Genomic DNA, 24,667 nt, shown 5'->3' with positions numbered 1-24,667 from the left:
ATTGGGTTTTTCTCAGGCTGTTTTCTGTGTATATTGGGGATTTAGTTAAAGATACCAATGATGAAGACTGGCAGCTTTATTTAAAATTAAAGTTGATAGTTGAATTGGTTTGTGCTCCAGCTATAGCCCAAGGTCAGATTGTCTTCTTGGCTTCTCTAATTGAAGATTATATTGATTACAGAGCTACCATATTCCCAAACATCAACCTTAGACCAAAACATCATTTTCTCTGTCACTACCCTGAGCTAATTGTCAGATTTGGTCCACTGATCCGATTGTGGACAATGAGATTTGAGAGCAAACACTCATACTTTAAAAAGTGTGCTAGAGGTCTTCATAATTTAAAAAATCTCCCCAAATCACTTGCCAAAAGACATCAGTTGCTACAGGCATTTTACAGTGCTGGTTGTCTCTTCCCTGCTGCCTTTCAAATAAAACATTCTATAGATTTCAAGCTTGACATTCTTGATGGACATATTAAAACAGCAGTATTTAAAGGTACCGAGTACTGAAAAGACCAAGCCTTGCTTCTAGAAAAGAACGAGGATGGTTTTCTGGAAGGAAAAATTATCCTTATTTTGGTGAAAGAAATGACTTTTTGTTGTGCAAACCTATCAGTTCATTTGTGTGCCAACCTCTGGCTTGCTAATATGTCATGGATCCTCACAGTCTGTAAAGAGTACAAAATGTGTAAATTTGAGTCATATTCTGAGTTATGCACCCCATAACATCTACAAGCTTGGACAGGATTGGGGAATTTCATTAAAATACACTGTTCCTACATAAATATATGTACACAAGCAGATTTATGTGCAATCCAAATACAAGCCAGCCTAAAAAAATTTGTTTAGATTAACATGTCTTGAAAAAATTATGTAGGTAGGTAAGAAAAAAAAATTAAGGATGGAATCTAAGCACTTTTGTTGAACTTGCATACCTTTCAGACAAGTGTATAAGTATTGATTAGTGTGTGTGTGAGACCTCTTCCCCCATCTCACTGAAAGTGAAAAAGCGAACTATTCTATTTTTCAAATATAAAAAAGCTGATTTTCTCTTTACATACTTGTCAGAATTTTCTTTATTTAATAAACTTATCATGTGCCAGTTGTGCTAAGCTTATCAAATATACCTCTTCCAAACAGTTTTGAATTGATTTTTTTTTATACATCTCATATCTTGCATTTGGTGGTGTGTAGCTGTTTCTGGACTACATACTGTCATTTTCCAGTGGCTGTATCATTTTTAAACATGGATGAAGTGAAAGACCTAGTCTTGTCTGGGCTGGTGAAACTTAAGCTTGAACACAAGCTAGAAGAAGTGATGAAGTGCCTGGAGGATGTTGGAGTGGATAGAGCTGATGAGTTGAGGCTTATGAAAGACATCGACCTTCATGCAGCACTGAAGCCTATAATGGCCAGAGCCCTCATGGAGACATGGACAGCCCAGGGTAAGTCAAGTGGTATGGTTGTGTCTGTAGGAGATTTAACTTGGGTTGACAAGCCAAAAAAAAAAAAAAAAAAAAAAAGAAAGTCCTTACCCCAAAAATGGGTTAACAGGCAACCATCATTATCTAAACATGAAAACATCAAGACAGAATGAAGCCAGTAAAATATATTTTCTGTAAGTAGCAGTAAACAAAGTGAGTACACTTCCTGGCCTTTTTAAAATAGAAATCTGTACTTAGAATGTGTATTGGAAATTGAAATACCTTAAACAGCATTTTGGGAAAATTGAGAAATCAAATGAATGCTATGAATGGGCAGGCCCGATTTAGAGTTGGCCATGATAAGTGGGTGGGGATGTGGTCCTGATCAGGGCCATCCACATTGGGCAGAACCTGGTCAGTTTAATTAAATTCATTTGTTATATTTTACAGTGGATGATAACCCTCAAGTTGTCAGTGAGGCAAGCAGTCCCCTACGACTGATACCTCACACCCCCTTGAGGTCCATAGTTCCTGACAGCCAGTCACCATCCCCAAGTGCTCACTGTGCAACATGGCCCTCAACTGTTGAGCTGACATTTGAGGACATGGAAGACAGGCCAAAGGGGGTCAGGAAGGCAGTTCATAGTGCTGAAGCATGGTGGAACTGCAGAGCTGTCTCCCAGAGATAGGAGGGCCATTGTCAGACATGTGGTGGCCAAAGTACTGCAGGTGCACCCAAAGCCTTATCGGTGCCACATGGAGGTGATTGCTAAAAAAGTGATTGACATCTTCCCATGCCTCAAAGATGTGCAAGTGGCTGGCACCAGTATTGGCAGAGGATATGATTCTGTTCTCAACCAGCTGGTTGCTAGAGCGGAGACTGAGAGGCGTGGGCAGTACAAAATAAAGATAATTGCTGAAGATTCTGACAGTGAAGAAGCTGCAGTAATAAAAAAAAATCAAGTTATGGACCAACAAATAAATTGCCTGACCCCCCTGAGGAACAATCTGGTCCTGAGTTTGAGTATTACCATCAGAGGGTAATGATTATGAAGGGCTGCAGCACATTCGAGCTGAGGGACAAATGGCCAGCTCTGTTTACAGCAGAAGCTTTGGATGGTCACTTTCAACAACTGATGGGCTTCAGTTGTCAAGGCAGAATGCTGGAGGCTTTTGGGGAGAAGCAGCAACTTATTGTTGACTCTTTTGAAGAAGAAAGCAGAGTAAAATCCAAACTTGCAAAGAAACTGAGGGGCAGACTAAGATGTGCAAAAAAAGCGTGTGAAGAAGTGGGAAATCAGTTGCCCTACCAGGTGGCAACAATCACCCTCATCATGGCATAATTTCAAGAGGCAAAAGAATCCCTTTTTCGAGTTGCAGAGGTAGGATTTATACTGTACTTGTTAAGCAACTACAGAATTAAAAGATATTTCAATAAAAAAAAAAAAAAAAAAGGTTTATAAAAGCTGCAACATAACATAAAAACTTTAAATAATATTAGAATTATTCAGTATCCAGGACATTTTAGGCAATATATTAAGTTGAGAATTTATTGGTGATGTACACATGACTTGGAAAAAAGATTGATGTTGAAATTATATGAATAATTAATTGCTCTATTTCTTTTCTAGAAACCATATGATGTGAACAGACTGACAGAGGAAGCAGACTTCCCAAAAACGCCATGTTTGATTGCAGTTGGTAAGTATATGTGCATTCATAAAATATTCTAATATGGAAATTACTTGCTCCAACACTATTCCATGGCCTCTTTATTTTAATCAGGAAACTTCTGTTTGTCCAACCATGATTTCCTTTTTTGAATTCCTACTTATCCTGAACAAGTAAAGAGCTGTTAATGTTGAGCCCTGGCAAATGAAAGTGTTTAGAAGCCTTGAAATTGTTAATGTGTTTCTATTGCAGTGATATTTGCCTCACACAATAGTCACCTTTCTCTAAGTCTTCAAGTGTCAAGTCATTAAATGTGTTTATATATTTTTTTAAGGAACCCCTTGCCTTTACAATGGATCAAATTTCTACTTGGCGTCAGATGGAGTGATCGTCATGAGGGACATTCCATGCTTCATCCAGGCCTTTGCTCTCATGTTTGAGCTATTTTTCATCATGGATGTAAAATACCCATCAAATGCTGGGTTTACTTTGGAGTTTGTTCAGAGGTACTTGTTCAAGTGGATCAGTAAAGCTAGATTCAATAAAGATAGTTGCTGAAATACATGTATTTCATTTGCAATCCAAAATAGCACTCCATGACTGAAGTAACTTTAAATGTTAAATTGAATTTTCCATGCAGGTTCTTCATGAAGATCGACCCAAATTCTGGGACCAAAATCCACAAAGGACCCCAAAAAAAAGAAGGTGGCTCCTGTTAGCCCAAAGGTCCTGTCTCTGTTTAATCTGTTGAAACATCACCAGCCAGATCAGCCGGAGCATGTGAGAATGTTGTGATTCTCTAACTTTGATGGGAAAAAGTGTTGTTTATATATACATATAGTTTTCTTTGCATAATTATTTATTTGTAAATTGCTTTATAAATCAGTATTTTGATCATTTCAACAGTCAGCAAGGTTATGAATAAATTCTTGTATTGGCTTCAGTAGGATAATGGTAATGGGTCTCAAGCACAATACCTACAATGCTCTTTTTGTGTTATGTAGGTTTATTTTTGTACTGCTCGTAGGTTTATACACCTTGTACATAGTTTTTATTTATCCATTTTAAAACTTTTTTTACACTGTATGTATATATATATATGGGCCATGTGTGCCTGAAATAAAAGTATTATTATTTTGTACTAAAAATTAGAGTACCCGTTAAAAAAAGTATGTTAAATTTTCTTTCGAATAAACATATATTCATTTGTTAGTCATAATACTTCAAGTGCTTAGAGTTCTGTATGTTCCCATTGCCAGACAGCCAGTTTAGTTTCTTTTTCTTTTTTTGTTAATGCTTGTAAGAGATTATATCACTTGAAGACTACCGGTACATTTAATTAGGTAGCATTCTTCACATTGACATATAGGCCTCATATGGGCATATTTTCCAAGAAAATATTATCCTTGTGACAAGTATTCATTGAATCTTGAATAAAACTGGATCTGTAATTTTATTTCACAGTGTTCAGTTTTTTGTCATAAAAAGTACTGTTTGGGTATTATGAAAGGATTTCTTTTAAATTTGTTTATACTTAGTACATTGCATCAATTATTCTCTTAAGGATTTGATCTTAGTAGTTGTTTAGTTCAATGTTGTGATTCTTTAACTTTGATGGGAAAAAAGTGTTATATGTACATATATTTTTCTTTGCACAATTATTTATTCCTAAATTGCTTCATACATCAGTATTTTTGTCATTTTAATAGTCAAGGTTGTGAATAAATTCTTGTATTGGCTTCAGTAGAATAATGGTAATGGGTCTCAAGCACAATACCTACAATGCTCTTTTTGTGTTATGCAAGTTTTTGTACTATAAGCTAGGCTACCAGTTTAAAAAGTATGTTAAATTTTCTTTGGAATGAACATATTTTCATTTGTTAGTGTTAATACTTCAAGTGCAGAGAGTCCTGTATGTTCCCATTGCCAGCTAGCCATTTAATTTTTTTTTTTTTTTTTTTTTTTTTTTTTTTTTTTGTAAGAGATTATATCACCTGAAGGCATTTCATTAGGAAGCATTCCTCACACATATATGCCACATATAGGCATATTCCCCCCCCCACAAAAAAAATATATATATATAATATCCTTGTGGAAAATATGGGATTATACTGTAAAAAAAAATTTCGGTGTGACCGTAATTTTTTACAGTAGAAAGATGGAAGCCCCAGCTGCCAGTATAGTACCGTAAAATTACTGAAAGTTTCTTAGTGTTATACAATTGTGTTCATGCATAGATGACAAAAAGGAAAAGAAAAACAAATGTTTAGATTCTCTCATTGGGAAACGTCATTAATCCCACAATGCACCGCGCTCTATTGCCGTCATTATTTTCGTGACGTCGATAGAAAACGCTATTTTTGTATATATAAAGTTTCCTGGTCATCTCCATCGAGTTTTTGGTCTTCAAAATACAGAATTGCGCTGAATGGCCTACCGGCTCCGGCGCTTGGTCTTCGAGCCAAAAAATTTCATAAATCAAATCAAATCAAAATACAGAAACATTTCTTCGCCAAAAGGTTGCCTACGCGCGATGACCATGCACAAGGACCGAAAAATCTTCCCGCGCTCCGATGCCGACGTTATGACGTCACGTTGCATCAAATTCCATCACATTTTCAATATTTTTATCCATCTTTCCACGTGTTTAAAATTTTCTGTTTCGTTCAACACAATTGTCAAAATTCATTGTCTTTTCTATATTTTCAAAACGTTTCTCTACGTGTATTTAAGGGTTTTCTCAATGTTTCGCCCAGAACACAATTGTCAAAATTCATCGTCTATATATTCTTTTTTACACAATTTTCTCTGCACGGCTTTCTCAGAAAATTTCGTTCCCTGATACCATAACGCCTTGATTTCCCTTTCACGTCTTAAACTAGGCAATAACACCGTCGATTTCCATCTTCACACTAGGCAAAAATACCGTCGATTTCCTCCTACACACAAGGCAAAAATACCGTCGATTTCCATCTATAGGCAAAAATACCGTCGATTTCCTTCACTGCAAAACTTTCGTAGATTTCCATCTACACACTAGGCAAAAATACCGTTGATTTCCATGTACACACTAGGCACAACTGCCGTCGATTTTCATCACTAGACAAAATACCGTCGATTACTATCTTCACACTAAGCAAAAATGCCATCGATTTACATCTTCGCACTAGGCCAAATATCGTCGATTACTATCTTCACACTGCAAAAATTCCGCCGATTTTAATCTTCACACTAGGCAAACTACCGTCGATTTCCATATCCACACCAGTCAAATATACCGTTGATTTTTGTTCACACGGCAAAACTGCCGTCGATTTCCATCTTCACATTAGGCAAAATGCCGTCGATTTCCATCTTCACATTAGGCAAAATGCCGTCGATTTCCATCTTCAAATGCAAACTACCGTCGATTTCCATATCCACACTAGTCAAACACCGTTGATTTCCATGATCACAGTAAAATTGCCGTCGATTTCCATCTGCACACTAGGCAAAATTACCGTCGATTTTTATCTTCACACTAGGCAAAAATGCCGTCGATTTTTATCTTCACACTAGGCAAAAATGCCGTCGATTTTGGTTTTCTATGTCGACGTCTTGCTTCACATTTATTTTTTGTTTTATTCGCCATGACCATACACAAGGACCGAAAAATCTTCCTGCGCTCTGATGCCGACGTTATGACGTCACGGATATATTTTCTATATTTTTAAAACATCTTTCCACGTGTTTAAACAATTTCTCAGAATGTCTCGTTCAACACAGTTGTCAAACTTCATCGTCTCTTCTATCTTTTTAAAATGCTTCTTTCTACATGTATTTAAAGATTTTCTCGGAATGTTTCGCTCAGTTTAATAACGCAATTGTCAAAATTCATCGTCTTCTCAATTTTTTTTTTCTCCACGGGTTTCTCAGAATGTTTCGTGTAAAGATGGAAATGACGGCAGTTTTGCTCAGTGTGAACATGGAAATCAACGGTATTTTTGCCTAGTGTGAAGATGGAAATCGACGGCAGTTTTGCTCAGTGTGAACATGGAAATCAACGGTATTTTTGCCTGGTGTGAAGATGGAAATCTACGGTATTTTTGCCTAGTGTGAAAATGGAAATCGATGGCCTTTTTGGTTAGTGTGATGGTAATCGACGGCAGTTTTGCCCTGTGCGGAGGAAATCGACGGTATTTTTGTCTAGTGTGAAGATGGAAATCAACGGTGTTTTTTGCCTAGTTTAAGACATGAAAGGTAAAGATGTCATGGTATCAGGGAACGAAATTTTTAGGTCAGCATTGTGGACTTGTGTAACACTGAACGAAACATTCTGAGAAAGCCGTGTAGAGATTTTTTTTTTAAGAAGACGATGAATTTTGACAATTGTGGTCATTAAAACTGAGCGAAACATCACAAGAAAATATTTAAATACATGCAGAGAGAAACGTTTTAAAGATATAGAAGAGACGATGAGTTTTGACAATTGTGTTGAACGAGACATTGAGAATTTTTTTAAACGGAAAGATGTTCTAAATATTTTGAAAATATATGCGACGTGACGTCATAACGTCGGCATCAGAGCGCGGGAAGATTTTTCGGTCCTTGTGTATGGTCATCGTGAATAAAACAAAAAATAAACATAAAACAAGACGTCGACATAGAAAACCAAAATCGACGGCATTATGCCTAGTGTGAAAGAAATTAACGGCATTTTTGTCTAGTGTGAAGATAAAAATCGAGGGTAATTTTGCCTAGTATGAAAATCTGTGAAGATAAAAATCGACGTTTTGCTCAGTGTGAACATGGAAATCAACGGTATTTTTGCCTGGTGTGAAGATGGAAATCGACGGTATTTTTGTCTAGTGTGAAGATGAAAATCGACGGTAATTTTGCTCAATGTGAACATGAAAATCGACGGTATTTTTGCCCAGTATGAAGATCAAAATCTACGGTAATTTTGCTCAGTGTGAACATGGAAATCGACGGTATTTTTGCCTAGTGTGAAGATGGAAATCGATGGTATATCTTGACTAGTGTGAAGATAAATATCGACGGCAGTTTTGCTCAGTGTGAAGTGTAAATCGACGGAAGTTTTGCTCAGTGTCAACATGGAAAACAACGTTTTTTTTGCCAAATGTGAAGATGTAAATCGACATTTTTGCCTCGTGTGAATATAAAAAATCGACGGTAATTTTGCCTAGTGTGAAGATGGAAATCGACGGCAGTTTTGCTCTGTGAAGATGGAAATCAACGGTATTTTTGCCTAGTGTGAAGATGAAAATCGATGGTATTTTTGCCTAAGATAAAAATCGAGGGTAATTTTGCCTAGTATGAAAATCTGTGAAGATAAAAATCGACGTTTTGCTCAGTGTGAACATGGAAATCAACGGTATTTTTGCCTGGTGTGAAGATGGAAATCGACGGTATTTTTGCCTAGTGTGAGGATGGAAATCGATGGCCTTTTTGCTTAGTGTGATGATGGTAATCGACGGCAGTTTTGCCCTGTACGGAGGAAATCGACGGTATTTTTGTCTTGTGTGAAGATGGAAATCAACGGTGTTTTTTGCCTAGTTTAAGACATGAAAGGTAAAGATGTCATGGTATCAGGGAACGAAATTTTTAGGTCAGCATGTGGACTTTCATAACACTGAACGAAACAGTCTGAGAGAGCCGTGTAGAGATTTTTTTTTTTTTTTTAAGAAGAAAAGACGATGAGTTTTGACAATTGTAGTCATTAAAACTGAGCGAAACATCACGAGAAACTATTTAAATACATGCAGAGAGAAAAGTTTTAAAAATATAGAAGAGACGACGAGTTTTGACAATTGTGTTGAACGAAACATTGAGAATTTTTTTAAACGTGGAAAGAAAGATGTTTTAAAAAATTTGAAAATATATGCGACGTGACGTCATAACGTCGGCATCAGAGCGCGGGAAGATTTTTCGGTCCTTGTGTATGGTCATCGCGAATAAAACAAAAAATAAATGTGAAACAAGACGTCCACATAGAAAACCAAAGTCGACGGCATTATGCCTAGTGTGAAGAAGAAAACTGACGACATTTTTGTCTAGTGTAAAGATAAAAATAGATGGTCATTTTGCCTAGTGTGAAGATGGAAGTCGAAGGCAGTTTTGCTCAGTGTGAACACGGAAATCAACGGTATATTTGCCTAGTGTGAAGATGGAAATCGACGGTATTTTTGTCTAGTGTGAAGATGAAAATCGACGGTAATTTTGCTCAGTGTGAACATGGAAATCGACGGTATTTTTGCCTAGTGTGAAGATGGAAATCGACGGCAGTTTTGCTCAGTGTGAACATGGAAATCGACGGTATTTTTGCCTAGTGTGAAGATGGAAATCGACGGCAGTTTTGCTCAGTGTGAACATGGAAATCAACGGTATTTTTGCCTAGTGTGAAGATGAAAATCGACGGTAATTTTGCCCAGTATGAAGATCAAAATCGACGGTAATTTTGCTCAGTGTGAACATGGAAATCAACGGTATTTTTGCCTGGTGTGAAGATGAAAATCGACGGTATTTTTGCCTAGTGTGATGATGGTAATCGACGGCAGTTTTGCCCTGTACGGAGGAAATCGACGGTATTTTTGTCTAGTGTGAAGATAGAAATCGACGGTGTTTTTTGCCTAAGACATGAAAGTCATGTCATGGTATCAGGGAACGAAATTTTTAGGTCAGCATGTGTACTTACGTAACACTGAACGAAACATTGTGAGAAAGCCGTGTAGAGATTTTTTTTTAAGAAGAAAAGACGATGAATTTTGACAATTGTGGTCATTAAAACTGAGCGAAACATCACGAGAAACGATTTAAATACATGCAGAGAGAAAAGTTTTAAAAATATAAAAGAGACGACGAGTTTTGACAATTGTGTTGAACGAAACATTGAGAATTTTTTTAAACACGTGGAAAGAAAGATGTTTTAAAAAAATTGAAAATATATGCGACGTGACGTCATAACGTCGGCATCAGAGCGCGGGAAGATTTTTCGGTCCTTGTGTATGGTCATCGTGAATAAAACAAAAAATAAATATGAAACAAGACGTCCACATAGAAAACCAAAGTCGACGGCATTATGCCTAGTGTGAAGAAGGAAATTGACGGCATTTTTGTCTAGTGTGAAGATCAAAATCGACGGTAATTTTGCTCAGTGTGAACATGGAAATCAACGGTATTTTTCAAAATCGACGGTAATTTTGCTCAGTGTGAAAATGGAAATCAACGGTATTTTTGCCTGGTGTGAAGATGGAAATCGATGATCTTTTTGCTTAGTGTGATAATGGTAATCGACGGTATTTTTTGCCTAGTGTGAAGATGGAAATTGACGGGTTTTTTTCCTAGTGTGAAGATGGAAATCGACGGTGTTTTTGCCTAGTGTGAAGATAAAAATTAACGGTAATTTTGCCTCGTATATCAAAATCGACGGTAATTTTGCTGTGTGAAGATGGAAATCAACGGTATTTTTGCCTAGTGTGAAGATGGAAATCGATGGTAGTTTTTGACTAGTGTGAAGATGGAAATCAACGGTATTTTTGCCTGTTGTGAAGAAATCGACGGCACTTTTGACGGCTTTTTGCCCTGTGTGGAGGAAATCGACGGCATTTTTACCTTGTGTGAAGATCGAAATCGACGGTGGTTTTTGCCTAGTTTAAGACGACATGAAAGGTAAAGAGGTCATGGTATCAGGGAACGTGATTTTCAGGTCAGCACGTGGCCTTACGTAACACTGAACGAAACATTCTGAGAAGCCCGTGTAGAGAAAAATGTTTAAGAAGAAAAGACGATGAATTTTGACAAGTTTGTTCTTATTAAAAACTGAGCGAAACATACGAGAAAATCTTTAAATTCATGCAGAGGAAAGTTTTAAAAATATAGAGGAGACGATGAGTTTTGACAATTTGTTGAACGAGACATTGAGAATTTTTTTTAAACACGTGGAAAGATGTTTTAAAAATACAGAAAATATATGCGACGTGACGTCATAAAGTCGGCACCAGAGCGCGGGAAGATTTTTCAGTCCTTGTATATGGTCATAGCGAATAAAACAAAAAATAAATGTGAAGCAAGACGTCGATATAGAAAACCAAAACCGACGGCATTTTGCCCAATGTGAAAATGGAAATCTACGGCATTTTTGCCTAGTGTTGATAAAAATCGACGGTAATTTTGCCTAGAGTGAAGATGGAAGTCGACGGCAGTTTTGCTCAGTATGAACATGGAAATCAATGGTAGTGTGAAGATAGTAATCGACGGTATTTTCCCTAGTGTGTACATGGAAATCAACGGTATTTCTGCCTAATGTGTAGATGGAAATCGACGGTATTTTTGCTGTGTGGAGGAAATCGACAGTATAATTGCCGTGTGTAGATAGAAATCGACGGTATTTTTGCTGTGTGTGAAGGAGGAATTCGACGGTATTTTAGCCAAGTGTGAAGATGGAAATCGACAATGTTTTTCCCTAGTTTAAGACGACGTGAAAGGCAAATCAATGCGTTATGGTATCAGGGAGCGAATTTTTCAGGGCAGGACGTGGCCTTCCGTAACACTGAACGAAACATTCTGAGAAAGCCGTGTAGAGAAAAATGTATAAAACTGTATAAAAAAGAATATAGAAAAGACGATGAATTTTGACAATTGTGTTCTGAGCGAAACATTCTGAGAAAATCCTTAAAATACATGTGGAGAAAAGTTTTGAAAATATAGAAAAGACGATAAATTTTGACAATTGTGTTGAACGAAACATTGAGAATTTTTTTAAACACGTGGAAAGATATTTTAAAAATACAAAAAATATGGTGGATTTTGACAACGTGACGTCATAACGTCGGCTTCAGAACGCGGGAAGCACATTTCTGTATTTTGAGGACCAAAACCTCGATGGAGATGATCAGGAAACTTAAAATATATATATATACACACACACAAAAATAGCGTTTTCTATCGACGTCACGAAAATAATGACGGCAATGGCGCGCGGTGCATTGTGGGATTAATGACGTCTTTCCCAATGTGAGAATCTATTTTTTTTCTTTTTGTCATCTATGCACGAGCACAGTTGTATGATTAGGCAGTTGTTACACATAATTATATTTCTGACAACATATTTCCCCCAAAATGAAAATATTTCTTGTCCAAACTCACACTTTTTGGTGCATTCCGTGTACTGCGAAGTATCTACATTAAATACAATGTCTTCATTTGATTCCTTCTTCCTTAAAGAACCTAATATTACAAATTAATCGACAGAAGTAATTATAAAGATACCAAGTATCAAGATGATATAATATTAATCATCAAAATTCGCAAACACAGTAGCATATGTACTCGTACCTCCAACCTCCATTTGAATAACGACATAATGACTTCCGTTGCAGACATCTCTAGATGGTCCTTTATACGTGAATATCTCCCTTGGACATGTCGATTTGTACACAAACCTTTCACGTCGATACGTTTAGTCAAACACATTTGACAAACGTATTTGAAGTGACAACTGACCGTGTGAATGTCAAATGATTCGACAAACGTGCTTGAAGTGATGTTTAACCGTGGGGATGTTTGACAAACAGTTTGTCGAATGAATGAAAAGTAATGATACAAGATCCATTTTAACATTCTTTTAAGTTTTGACCAATTCATTACATAGTGTATATTTATATGTTTATGTTAAATATAATTCTTCTTTCCAGGCATTCTACCCATCATAACTGATCGTTTTGGAGTTCTATGGTCCTCCATACATGCCACATGCCCAGCCCATCTCAGTTTTGTTCTGTTTATAAATGTTAAAAATAATAATAAAGAAAATCAAACTAAAGGCTGCATGTAAAGGTGACACACCCCTCCCCCCAACACATGCTGTTCCACAACTGCAGGCTCACATATTCTTATCTTTTGCATACTCGTAGATGTAAGTTCCACATTTTGTGTCGAAAATAATTTCTTTTAAATGATTTTTGTTTGTTCAGGGGGTCTTGACAATTATTTTGGCACCTTCCAGTGGTTATTACGTTTTTTGTTCATTGCTTTGAAATTACTCTCATAAATTCCACATTGATGGGCATCATGTGTACATTGTAATGAGATTAGTGATGAAAAAAAAAAATAATAATAGCAAGTTTTATTTATTAAATATATGATTTTTTCAAACGTCCAAATTTGTTCAATATCAAGTATATGAAAACAGGTGTAAGTACTTGATTCATCCCTCCATATATGCATATCTACCCTACCCAAAGAGGCATCAGATACAGTATAAAAATAAACAAGTAATTGACCTTTTTAGTCAGGACTCAGATGCTGCAACAAGTGTAGATAGATACTGCATGCATATGGGGGGCCAATATGCTACCTTACAAAATTTACTCTTAGTATAATCTTCAAAGGTTAAACACTCCAAATTTCCTTGTCATGAATGGTTAAACATACTGTACACATAAAATAGGATATACAATAAGGTATGCACAAATTAACCATGGTGTATGGGCCTGGAAAACGCTAGAAGAGTGTGCAAGGAAGGAAGGATAGGAGCAAATGGAGCCTTCGATCTGTCATGGCCATCCCCTGGAGGGGGGGGGGGGAAGTTCCTAGGAACAGGCATCAGACTCGGACATTGTAGTTATTGGGCTCTGAACTTCTGACTCCATCAATCCAAGTCCTGCGGTTCCTACTGTTCCTCTTCAGGCTCCTCTGTAATATCAGATGGGGAAATCTGGGGCCGGCCGGCTGCCGGGGCTGGGAGGTTCATCAATTGAGCCCTCAGCATATTCCGTTTCTGAATCATGCGACTCAAGCTGGAAAGTAGGGATGTTGCTTGAAGCAGTAGAATCCCTGCTGGTTGATGGCTGTGGTTGCAGTAGTGGTGGATAAGTGGCAGGAGCTGCATTTAAAAAAAAAAAAAAAATTGTGTCAAGATTTTTTCTATAAAAACATGTTTTTTTTAAATAAATTAAGTTTTTTTCTTTTGTTTAGTTGCATCTATACATGAGACCAATCAGTCCATTGGCCCTGGTCGCTCTTGCAGAAGACCCATGGTCATGAGGCATCCAGTAACAGCCTCCATCCAATATGGACAAACAAGTTTTGCAAATGTTACATTTATGGGGGTACATGATGAATTGTCACCCCAGTATGTCAAATATCAACAGTGGAATAAAAATTTCGTTATGTTAGGTTAGGTTGAATGAGGGTTATGCTTATTGTTATCAACTTTATAACTGAAGAATCGTAAACCCAGGATGGCGGTGAGAGCCCTCCAAAGTTGGGCCTTTTGACGTTTATGCCTCTGGCGGGGATACCGTGTGCCTGACTGGTGTGGGATTGGACTGGAGGGCATCCCAGGCCCCGCCGGACCTGTGGGTGTGATAGCGGGTAAATCGGTGGAGGTGACCAAAATGGCCCAAAATCCAAAAAATCTCCATGGATTTTGGGGGGAAATCCGAAGGTCAGCGATTTGGTCCAAACTTGCGCCACAAGTAGAGTGTGGGATAGGGTGCACATGAGCGTAGACAGCAGAATCGTGAGACCAAGGGTGTGGCGGTGAGAGCCCTCCAAAGTTGGGCCTTTTGACGTTTATGCCTCTGGCGGGGATAGGGTGTGGGTGACTGGTGTGGGATTGGACTGGAGGGCATCCCAGGTCCTGCCGGACCTGTGGGTGTGATAGCGGGTAAATCGGTGGAGGTGACCAAAATGGCCCAAAATCCGAAGGTCAGCGATTTGGTCCAAACTTGCTCCAGAAGTAGAGTGTGAGATAGGGTGCACATGAGCGTAGACAGCAGAATCGTGAGACCAAGGGTGTGGCGGTGAGAGCCCTCCAAAGTTGGGCCTTTTGACGTTTATGCCTCTGGCGGGGATACCGTGTGCCTGACTGGTGTGCCATTGGACTGGAGGGCATCCCAGGCCCTGCCGGACCTGTGGGTGTGATAGCGGGTAAATCGGTGGAGGTGACCTAAATGCCCCAAAATCAAAAAAATCTCTTAGAAGCATGATAAGTCCTCATAGTATAACTTGGGACACTTGGATTCCTTGTGTTAAGCGTATTTTGAATAATCAAATCAATGTAGCAACAGGTGATACACCTCATTTTTTAATTTTTTCGGGAAGACAAAACTCTTCCATATAAAATATTGACTGCTGACCAGAAACCTGTGTATAATATAGATGATTGTATACTGAATAGAATAAATACTTTTCAAAATATTCACCAAAGAATTAGGAAACATATGCAGGAATATTCACAAGAGATGAAGAAACAACACAAAATAGCACATAAACTAGAATTGAAACTAGGAGATTTAGTCATGGTCAATCTACATTCACCCAATAATAAACTTTCACTAAGGTACACTGGTCCATATATGGGTAGTTGATTCTGCAGGTGGTAATAAATTTGCACTTAAACACTTAGACACAATGGAAGAAGTGATATGCCATTTAGACGACATATAGAAAGTGAAATTGCAGATCAGTGACTTAATTGAAAATGACAGTTGCGATACCCTGTGTATCAATGTTGGGAAACCTGAAGAGTATAGGGAATATTATAATGTTATTCTTTGTGGGTTGAATATTAAACTTGATGTATTTTACAGATAGTATTGTTTGCCATTTGTATGTACTTGGAATGGGAGACCTAAACAACTGGAACTTGGTGTCAAGCAGATACATGGAGACCTTGGATCCACTGTGGTCTGACTTGGAACCTTAAGGACCTCTCACATAAGTATTCAGATGATTTATGAAGCATTCAGACTGTCTTTGAAAATGAATTAAGTATGTTGAAAAATAATAATAATGAATATTGAAATGCAAGAAGAGACAGCAACAACTTTTAACTCTAAAGTAGTGAGTCTTACAAATATGTTTGCAAATTATCTGCTTAATTACATGTATTATGTATTATTCACTATCATTTACATGAATTATTGGATACTGCTATCATCTTTGAAAAGATGATGAAACCATTGAAAACTGTGTTCTTAAGGAACCTTGCAATTTATTTTGATCTATGCCTTATAAAGTTTACATGCATGTTATTTGCATTTAATCTGCTTGAATTATTTGGTGCATTTTTGAGGGTTGCTTATTTCTTTAAAATATAGTAGGTTAGCTTATTAGAATGAATTTCAAGTATATATTAGCAAGCCCTGTAAGAGGGAAATAAGAAATTGGTCGGGACGACCAACGGTAGCTGCCGAGCCCTGTAAGAGGCCGGTAGATAGAGGTAGACATTAAAGGTAGATCAGAGTAGATCGAGAGGTAGATGGAGAACGAATGCTAATCCAGGGTCAGTTATGAAAACTTGTGAGGCAACGGCCGACGGCTGACAGGCGCCAAGGATATCTGAGTCAGACTCGCGCCTTGCATATATTTAAAAGTGCTGAGGTAATTAAATGCGGAGTGTCGCCTGGTGGTTGCGACATTGTTGTCTTTTAATTGTTTGTAAGCGGACGAGCCATTTTTTGTTACGACATAATGCTTACATTGTGACATAGTTTAGAAGAGTATAACAGCCTCTCCAATTGGAGAAAAAAGGTGGAGGAGAAAAATCATTGCTGCAGAAAGGAAAGTCACGTCCTTCAGGTGTGTCACTTGTTTGAGAAGTAAAAGACTATTGGATGAATGAAAGAGTGATGTCAGAACGAAAGTGGCTTGACGTGATGTAGAAAATTCCGGCTGGGATTCTCGGGCTGATTTAGACCAACAAGCTTCAGAGAAAAACTACACCCTATTTTATTCACCACCAAGAAGACCAAGGCATGGGGCCTTAGGACAAATTTTAGAGAGAATAGAAACGCTCTGAGAGGAGACGACGGACGCGGGGGTGACAGGGGGTCTTTGGCAGAGGATCAACGCAATCTATGACAATTCTGCCAAAAAGTTCCTCAATGACAGGGATAGGTTGTAGAGGGAACGGTTTAACACTGGGGTGCGGTTTCCCTGCTACCTGACAACGGTGACATGTACTAATGTAGGAACTAATATCTTTCTTCATTTTAGGCCAATAGAAATGAGCTAGAATTTTTGCACTAGTCTTCCTAACTCCCAAATGTCCTCCTACCCCATCATGAGCAATACCCAGGATCTCCTTCCGTAATGGATTTGAGACCATTGTTTGGTGACGGACAGACCAAGGGTAATTTGCAGGGGAATCAGTAGGACGGAACTTCTGCATCAATATGTCTGAGCTAAGGTAATAGCAGTTACATTCAGACTTAGCTTCCTCTTCACTAATAGCTCTACGGAAACAACTGGCTAGTTCAGGGTCCTCTTTTTGGAGATGAACGAGCTTACTCCTAGTGACTGGGGAGGAACCAAAACTATCCAGGGTGGTAACATTGTCTCCCTCTGAGTCGTTTTCGCTATCAAACCTATTCTGCAGGTCACCTGGTGGTGAAGTTTTAAAAAAAATTCACCAAGATTTAAATCAGCAAGGTCACTAGGTTGGGGGGTAATTACACCAACATGAGCATCCTCTTTATGCATGCTAATCTCTGCCTCCACCCTGCGGCTCATGCTACGAGTAACAGCACATGCAGAGAATATGCCCGGAATGTCTGCCTCTAATTGGGAAGTATTATTTTCGGTAGAGGGACACAAGGAGACTATGGCATTAGGTAACATCGTGCCCCTGGCGAGGTCATTTCCTATAAGGAGTGAAACTCCTTCTACAGGTAACTTGTCGACTACTCCTACCTGGGCATAACCTGTCCTAACATCTGGCCGCAAGTATACTAGGCATATAGGGATATGTGACCCGCCTGTTAAACCGCTCACAAGGACCTAATTGCCAGTATAATATGCATCTATCAAAGCAGCCACATCTTTTGTAATTAGTGATAAGGCTGAGCCTGTGTCTCTCAGAAGCTTGATAATTGTGGATGGGCTATCTTGATAAAGGCCCACTGAACCAGAAGAACAGAATGGTTCAAATGTTGATAACATAGGTGGGGAAGAATTATCTGGGACAACTGATGGGCTAACAGCAGTGAGACAGGGCTCCAAAAAACTTTCCGATTGCTCGGAGAGGAGCCTATTTTTGTTGTAGTTTGAAACAGTCATCAACATGATGTCCTGGCCTTTTGCAATACTTGCAATAGCTCCTGCCTCCAGTAAGGGGTAGATCCCCTGGTCTCACTATCAATGGGCTTACCTGAGGTAGATGAAACAGATGATGAGTGGGCCGTCGGTCGAGGAGGCTGTGGAGGTCCGATTGGCTTGGAGTCCCTAGTGGGGGTGAAGCTTTGGGGCAAGGCAGGGTGAGACCTGGAATGCATTCTAGGATTAGTTAAATGGTAACAGTCGGGCGCTGGGCCAGCCTCTACCAAGGTACGAATACCTCGCTGATCCAAGTTGGCTCGCACATCTGGAGGGATATTATTTCTAATATCCTCCATCAATACTTACTCTTGGAGTTTCTCCAGGTCTACGTGAGCCTTCTCGCTCTCCACCCACCGGGTGAACGAGCGGAGCTTTCGTCGGAAGTACTCCACGTGGGTCTCGTGCTTGGATTTCCTACATTTCCTGAATTGTTGCCGGTAGGCTTCAGGAACAAGCTGGTATGCTTGTAGAATATTGTATTTAAGTACATAATAATCACTACTCTGACTTTCGGAAAGTGCAATAAATGTGTCGAGAGCTTTTCCTGAGAGGGCACCATACACTATCTGCATCCACTGGCTGAAAGGCCATTGGTACATACGTGCTAACTTCTCGAAAATAGAGAAGAAATTATCTGGTTCATCCCCGTTAAATTTCGGGAAATTAAGTACTCAAGAATTTTGTCTTTCAAGGGGTTCTTATTTAAGCCGGAGCACTCGCTTATTTGATAGTGATGTGCTATCATCACTATGCTTTGTTAAGCTTCCTTACCTCTTCGGCTGAAGGCGCCTTTACAAAGTTCTCCCTCTCCCTCCCTCCCTCCCCTTACCTCCCTCTCCCTCTCCCTCCCTCCCTCCCCTTACCTCCCTCTCCCTCTCCCTCCCTCCTTCTCCCTCCCCCCCTCTCCCACCCTCCCTCCCTACCTACTTCCTTCCCCCTCCCTCCATCTCCCTCTTTCCCACGCGCACACACACACACGCGCACACACACGCACACACAGACACGCGCGCGCGCGCACACACACACACACGCGCGCGCACACGCACACACGCACGCACATGCACACACGCACACGCGCACACACACACGTACGCGCGCACGACCACACACGCACGACCACACACGCACACACGCACACACACACGCGCGCACACACACACATATACACACACACATACACACGCGCGCACACGCACAAAAAAGCACACACGCGCGCGTACACGCACACACACGCGCACACACACACACGCACGCACGCGCACACACACACGCACACACACACACGTACACACACACACACACATACACACGCGCGCACACGCACACAAATGCACACACGCGCGCGGACACGCACGCAAACGTGCACACACACACACACGCACACACACACACACACACACACACACACACACACACACACACACACACACACACACACACACACACACACACGCGCGCGCGAACGCACACGCACACACGCACGCACACACACACACACGCGCGCGGTCACACACACACACACGCGCGCGAACGCACACGCACACACGCACGCACACACACACACGCGCGCAGGCACGCACGCACACTCACACGCGTACACACACACACACACACACACACACACATGCACACCACAAAAATAGGCTCGTGCCAATGAAAGTGCCAAGGACTGAACGCTACAAAAACAATGCCATCCCATCCATTGTGCACATAATCAACTCTATGTGAACTTTTACAGTGTTTACACTCTAAGTCCTATATTTTTAATCAGCTTTTGCAATGTATAATTGTCAGTGTACTACTGCAATTGAAATAAACCTTCTATTATTATTATTATTATTATTACACACACACACACACACACACACACACACACACACACACACAGAGACTGCAGCAGATCCGAGGTGAATACACACATGTGCGCTCGTGCGCACGGACGTACGCACGCACGCACACAAGCGCACCCTCTCACTCCCCCTCCCCCTCCCTCCCTCTCCCCCTCCCTCTCCCCTCACCCTTCCCCTCCCTCCCTCTCCCCCTCCCCCTCCCTCCCTCTCCCCCTCCCCCTCCCCCGCACACGCACGTACACACACACACACACACGCACGCACCCCTCCGTCCATCTCCCTCCCCCTTCCCCTCCCTCCCTCTCCCCCTTCCCCTCCCCCTTCCCCTCCCTCCCTCAAACGGTTACAGTCTCCTGTAAATATTCGCCTCTGTAGCGCTTGTTCTCATTTTTCAAATTGTTGATTTATAGACAAGTTGCTTTTTTTTTTTTTTAAATGCACACCTCCGCGATATAGCAATAGAAAATAATAAATCAACGTAATATACTTTTTTCTTGGCGGAAATCAATAACAAAAATCGTTGCTAAAAGCAAATACACTACCGAACGGAGCTGCGACGATAGGCCCAGTTTGTTCAGTCCCGTCAATGTCAGATGGACGATGGCGTTCACGTTGTGTACTGTGTGTTTCCCCACTCTAAGTGACGTCACCACGCTAAATGTTTTCAAAACAGTGCTACGGAACTGAGCTTCATGCTATTCTTCAAACAATGAAACTCCTTTGCAACCCCGCAGTCCTATCGGATGCCAAAACCGGCCGTCAACATTCTTGCAAAGAATTACAAATGATTACAAAGGCGGAGCATGCCGACAGGAGACCTTTTGGTCCATATCTAGGTCGGATGCGAAAAAAAATCATATTAATGATAAAATAAAAAATAAAAAATATAATAATGTAAATAACAAATAAAATACATAAATAAATGCATAGGTATAGTTGAATAATAAACAAACAGGTGAATAGCAAATAATAATAAATTGACATATAACTAATAATAAATGAAAATCGACAAATGATAACAAAACAAAAACAAATAATATAAGATAAATTATAATCATTACAGCATCTTGCTTAGGTGTTTATCTAAATGATTCTTAAAGCTTCGAACTGAACTACATTGCACTACCTGTGCAGGAAGTTTATTCCATTCATTAACTACACGGTTGGCAAAGTTGTTTCTACCTACTTCCAAATTGAATCTATTTCCGGATAGTTTGAGACCATTGTTTCTTGTCTGATTCTCATTCAATGTGAAAATTTTGTCACTTTTGATGTTGTCAATTCCCTTTAAAATCTTAAAGACCTGTATCAAGTCACCTCTGAGTCTACGCTTTTTTAGGGAAAACAGATTCATATGTTTTAGTCGATTTTTGTATGATTTATTTTTGATATTTGGAATCAGTTTTGTGGCTCGCCGTTGTACTTTTTCCAGTCTGTCAATGTCTTTAATGAGATTCGCTGACCATACGGAAACAGCATATTCAAATGTGGGCGAACTAACGATTTATATAGCTTGTTAATGAGTGATGGACTTTTGAAATCAAAAGATTGCGCAATCAGTCCTAGAATCTTATTTGCTTTCTCAGAGGCTGAAATACACTGCTTGGATGATTTGAGGTCGTTACTGATCATTACGCCGAGATCTTTTTCACTATCCACTTTTGTTAACGAATTTCCAAATAACTTGTAATCGTACTTACTGTTATTTTTACCTATGTACATTACCTTGCATTTACTTGTGTTAAATTTCATTAGCCACTTTTCAGACCATTGCTGTAATTTATCTATATCTTCTTGAATATTTAATTGGTTTGAGTGATCATTTGCCACTCCGCACAGTTTTGTATCATCAGCAAATTTGGAAACAGTAGATTTTAGTCCATGGTCTATATCATTTATATATACTATGAATAGAAGTGGCCCAAGAACGGAACCCTGAGGAACTCCACTTGTAACATTTTTCCATTTAAAACAACTCTGTTTTCGATCATTCAACCAATTACTAGTCCAACCTAATAGGCTACCACTTATTCCGTATAAAGCTAATTTAGTAAGTAGTCTTTCGTGTGGGACGGTATCAAAAGCTTTTGCAAAGTCTAGATATATTAAATCTATATTGTTTCTTTTGTCATAATTCGAGATAACTGTGTTGTAGAATTCGAGTTAGTCACGCAAGAACGTTTCCGTCTGAAACCATGCTGGCTATCATTTATCAAACGGTTACTTTCTAAATGATGTTCGATTGCATCTCTGATGATACTTTCCATTATTTTTCCTACGATTGAAGTCAAACTTATAGGCCTATAGTTATTTAGCTTCTTTTTGTCACCTTTTTTGAATATGGGAGTAACGTTAGCTAGCTTCCATTCTCTTGGGACATCTCCGGATATGATGGATTTCTTGAAAATAGTTTCTACTGGAACAACAATCTCATTTTTCATTTCCTTTAAGATTCTTGGATGCCAACCGTCAGGCCCTGGTGTTTTATTAACTTTGAGTTTATCTATACACCTTTTCATTTTTTTCTTTTGTTATATTTACCGTAGTGATTAAGTTTACCCTAGGCTTTTCACAGGTTTCAGTTTAGAGTTCACTTTGAGGTCATTTACGAATACCGAGCTAAGATAATTGTTTAAGATATTACACATTCCTTCATTTGAATTTTCAAGTTGACCGTCAGCAGATAATAGTGGACCAATGTGATTCCTAACAACCTTTTTATCTCTAATGTAACCATTAAATTCTCTTGACGACGACGACAACTCTGGTGACCCCTAGAATTACAGATTCCAAATTACTAAACGAAGGTTAGGTTAGACGAATTTATCATATTTAAATTTCTTCGAGTTTTGCATCTATAAAAAAAGATGGCATCTCAAGCAGTCGTCATAGCTTTGTTCGTTAATGTATCGCTTTTAACAATTTTTTCTGTTATTGATTTCCACAAAAAAAAAGTATACTACGTTGAGGTATCAGAATACAAAAAATGAACATTTAATTTTCTACTGCTATAACGCGTAGATGTGCACTTCTAAAATTTTACCTTCTATTGCTATATCGCGTGGGTGTGCAATTCTAAAAATTTACCAGAAGTTGAACTTATTTGATGAATTTGACATCAAGCACACACACGCACGTAAAGAAAGAATAACATATGGGTGAGCTAGGTTGGAGATTGGGGTTGTTGAGTGACTGATTACACCATTGACTGGGCTACGTGACCTAGCCCAAGCTTTCAGTGAGCTCCTTTACCTAAACTATCTGCCAGACCCAAGCAGATATCGCAGACCTTGCCGTTCATTACATCGTAACCCTATATCAATCTAACTTCACTGTGGGCAGTTCACCCGACAAGAAACCTGGGAAGCACATAATTAGAACTTACCTTAGGTCAAGAGTGAAGGCTCTTGTCCAGCAGTCTGGCGAGCGCAGGTCAATCTTCTCGTCCTTCAGAATAACACCAGTGATGGAAATAGATTTTGGAGAAAAAGGTGGCATACGCATGAATGAAGCACCCGTCAGTTTTACTCGAAGAAGTATAATAAATATTGTTCCCACTAATGCAGATTGAACATAAGAAAAAGATTGAATTTGAGATATGCCGCCATGTACTCTCAAGCCATTTCCATCCCTGGCTGCATCTTGCAGATATCACATTTAAAAAATATATATATTCTTTTGGAAGGACACCGTGGTCCTTTCCAAAGCACTCGGAACGCCATTTTTTACAAAATAAGAAAGAAAAAAAAAACACAAATCTTTAGACAAATCGTCCACACTCGTCACAAAGCAATTCAAAACTAAGATGGCGCCTGTCCGATTTCGTTTTCGCTATGAAGGAAAGCCCTGTGATTGGCTGAAATCGGTCACGGGACTCAAAACTATTAGGCTATTGGCTGAACCCATAATGTGTTACATAAAGTCTCCGCTATTGGCTGAACCCATAATGTGTTACATAAAGTCTCCGTAAGATGTCTCACCTGAATGCCCGCGAAAACATCGTCAACAAAAGACATCCGTATTACAAAATTCAATTTTTTAATCAAGTAAGAAACATCTGACAGAAGATTTTTTTAAATTTATTAGACATTGGATAGAGGAAAAAAGATAAGTGTCGAAGATAAGCAGACAACAGAGCAAATGAAAAAAGTGACGTTACAAAAAAAAATGGCGTTAGGCAGAATAAAATCTACAAGGTTGTTACTACATCGAAGGGTTTTTCCCTCAGTCAAATAAAACCTCCCTGGAGAAGCAAAAATAAAATAAATGAATAGATAAATAAGATAAAATAAGAAACCATTTAACATGAGCGTCAAAAGGTTCCATAATTGAAATTGACTTAATCCACTGACCTCTCGAGAAGCTACCCTTTGATGGGATGTGAGGGCTTGTGTATATATTTACCTCATGGACGCCAATGGGATTGAGTAAATATTCTACATTTATTTTTATCTTTGATATTGATAGATAACCCCAGGAACAAAGCACGGAAGGCAGGAGAATAAATTATCACAAAGGAGACACAAATAATATAAATAAACTTTTGGAAGAAGTGTGATGGGAAGTGTTGCTTGAACTACAAGCAACGGAAGGTAAACGAAAAATATTTTAGAGCAGT

The 24,667-nt window shown here is 39.2% G+C and overlaps 1 protein-coding gene across 2 annotated transcripts; it reads right to left on the bottom strand.

The window, feature by feature from the left end:
• Positions 1-13,451: 13,451 nt before the first annotated feature.
• Positions 13,452-18,957, bottom strand: LOC143020602 (uncharacterized). 2 transcript variants are annotated; one of them, XM_076177040.1, is made up of 3 exons: positions 18,554-18,957; positions 18,252-18,364; positions 13,452-13,979 (listed from the first exon to the last, which is right to left on the bottom strand). In XM_076177040.1, exons 1-3 carry the CDS (start codon positions 18,756-18,758, stop codon positions 13,767-13,769), a joined length of 531 nt encoding a protein of 176 aa, XP_076033155.1. In that variant the 5' UTR covers positions 18,759-18,957; the 3' UTR covers positions 13,452-13,766. The 2 variants fall into 2 exon arrangements, with proteins under 2 accessions (XP_076033155.1, XP_076033154.1); XM_076177039.1 differs by lacking the exon at positions 13,452-13,979 and adding an exon at positions 14,016-15,010.
• Positions 18,958-24,667: the final 5,710 nt, after the last annotated feature.

The sequence above is a fragment of the Oratosquilla oratoria genome, chromosome 40, assembly GCF_046742065.1.
Source record: "Oratosquilla oratoria isolate Oo_2021 chromosome 40, ASM4674206v1, whole genome shotgun sequence".
In the NCBI taxonomy this organism is placed as follows: Eukaryota; Metazoa; Arthropoda; class Malacostraca; order Stomatopoda; family Squillidae; genus Oratosquilla; species Oratosquilla oratoria.
This window is presented reverse-complemented; position numbering and strand designations above follow the sequence as displayed.

Bases quoted from the DNA above. Each gene is read 5' to 3' on its own strand.
- LOC143020602 (XM_076177039.1), bottom strand. From the start codon at position 18,758: ATGGTGCCCTCTCAGGAAAAGCTCTCGACACATTTATTGCACTTTCCG. The intron at 18,365-18,553 runs GTGGGTGGAGAG...AATGCATTCCAG, and splicing joins AAGCTCCGCTCGTTCACCCG to GTCTCACCCTGCCTTGCCCC. The intron at 15,011-18,251 runs GTAAGCCCATTG...TCACACCCACAG, and splicing joins ATCTGTTTCATCTACCTCAG to GTCCGGCAGGGCCTGGGATG.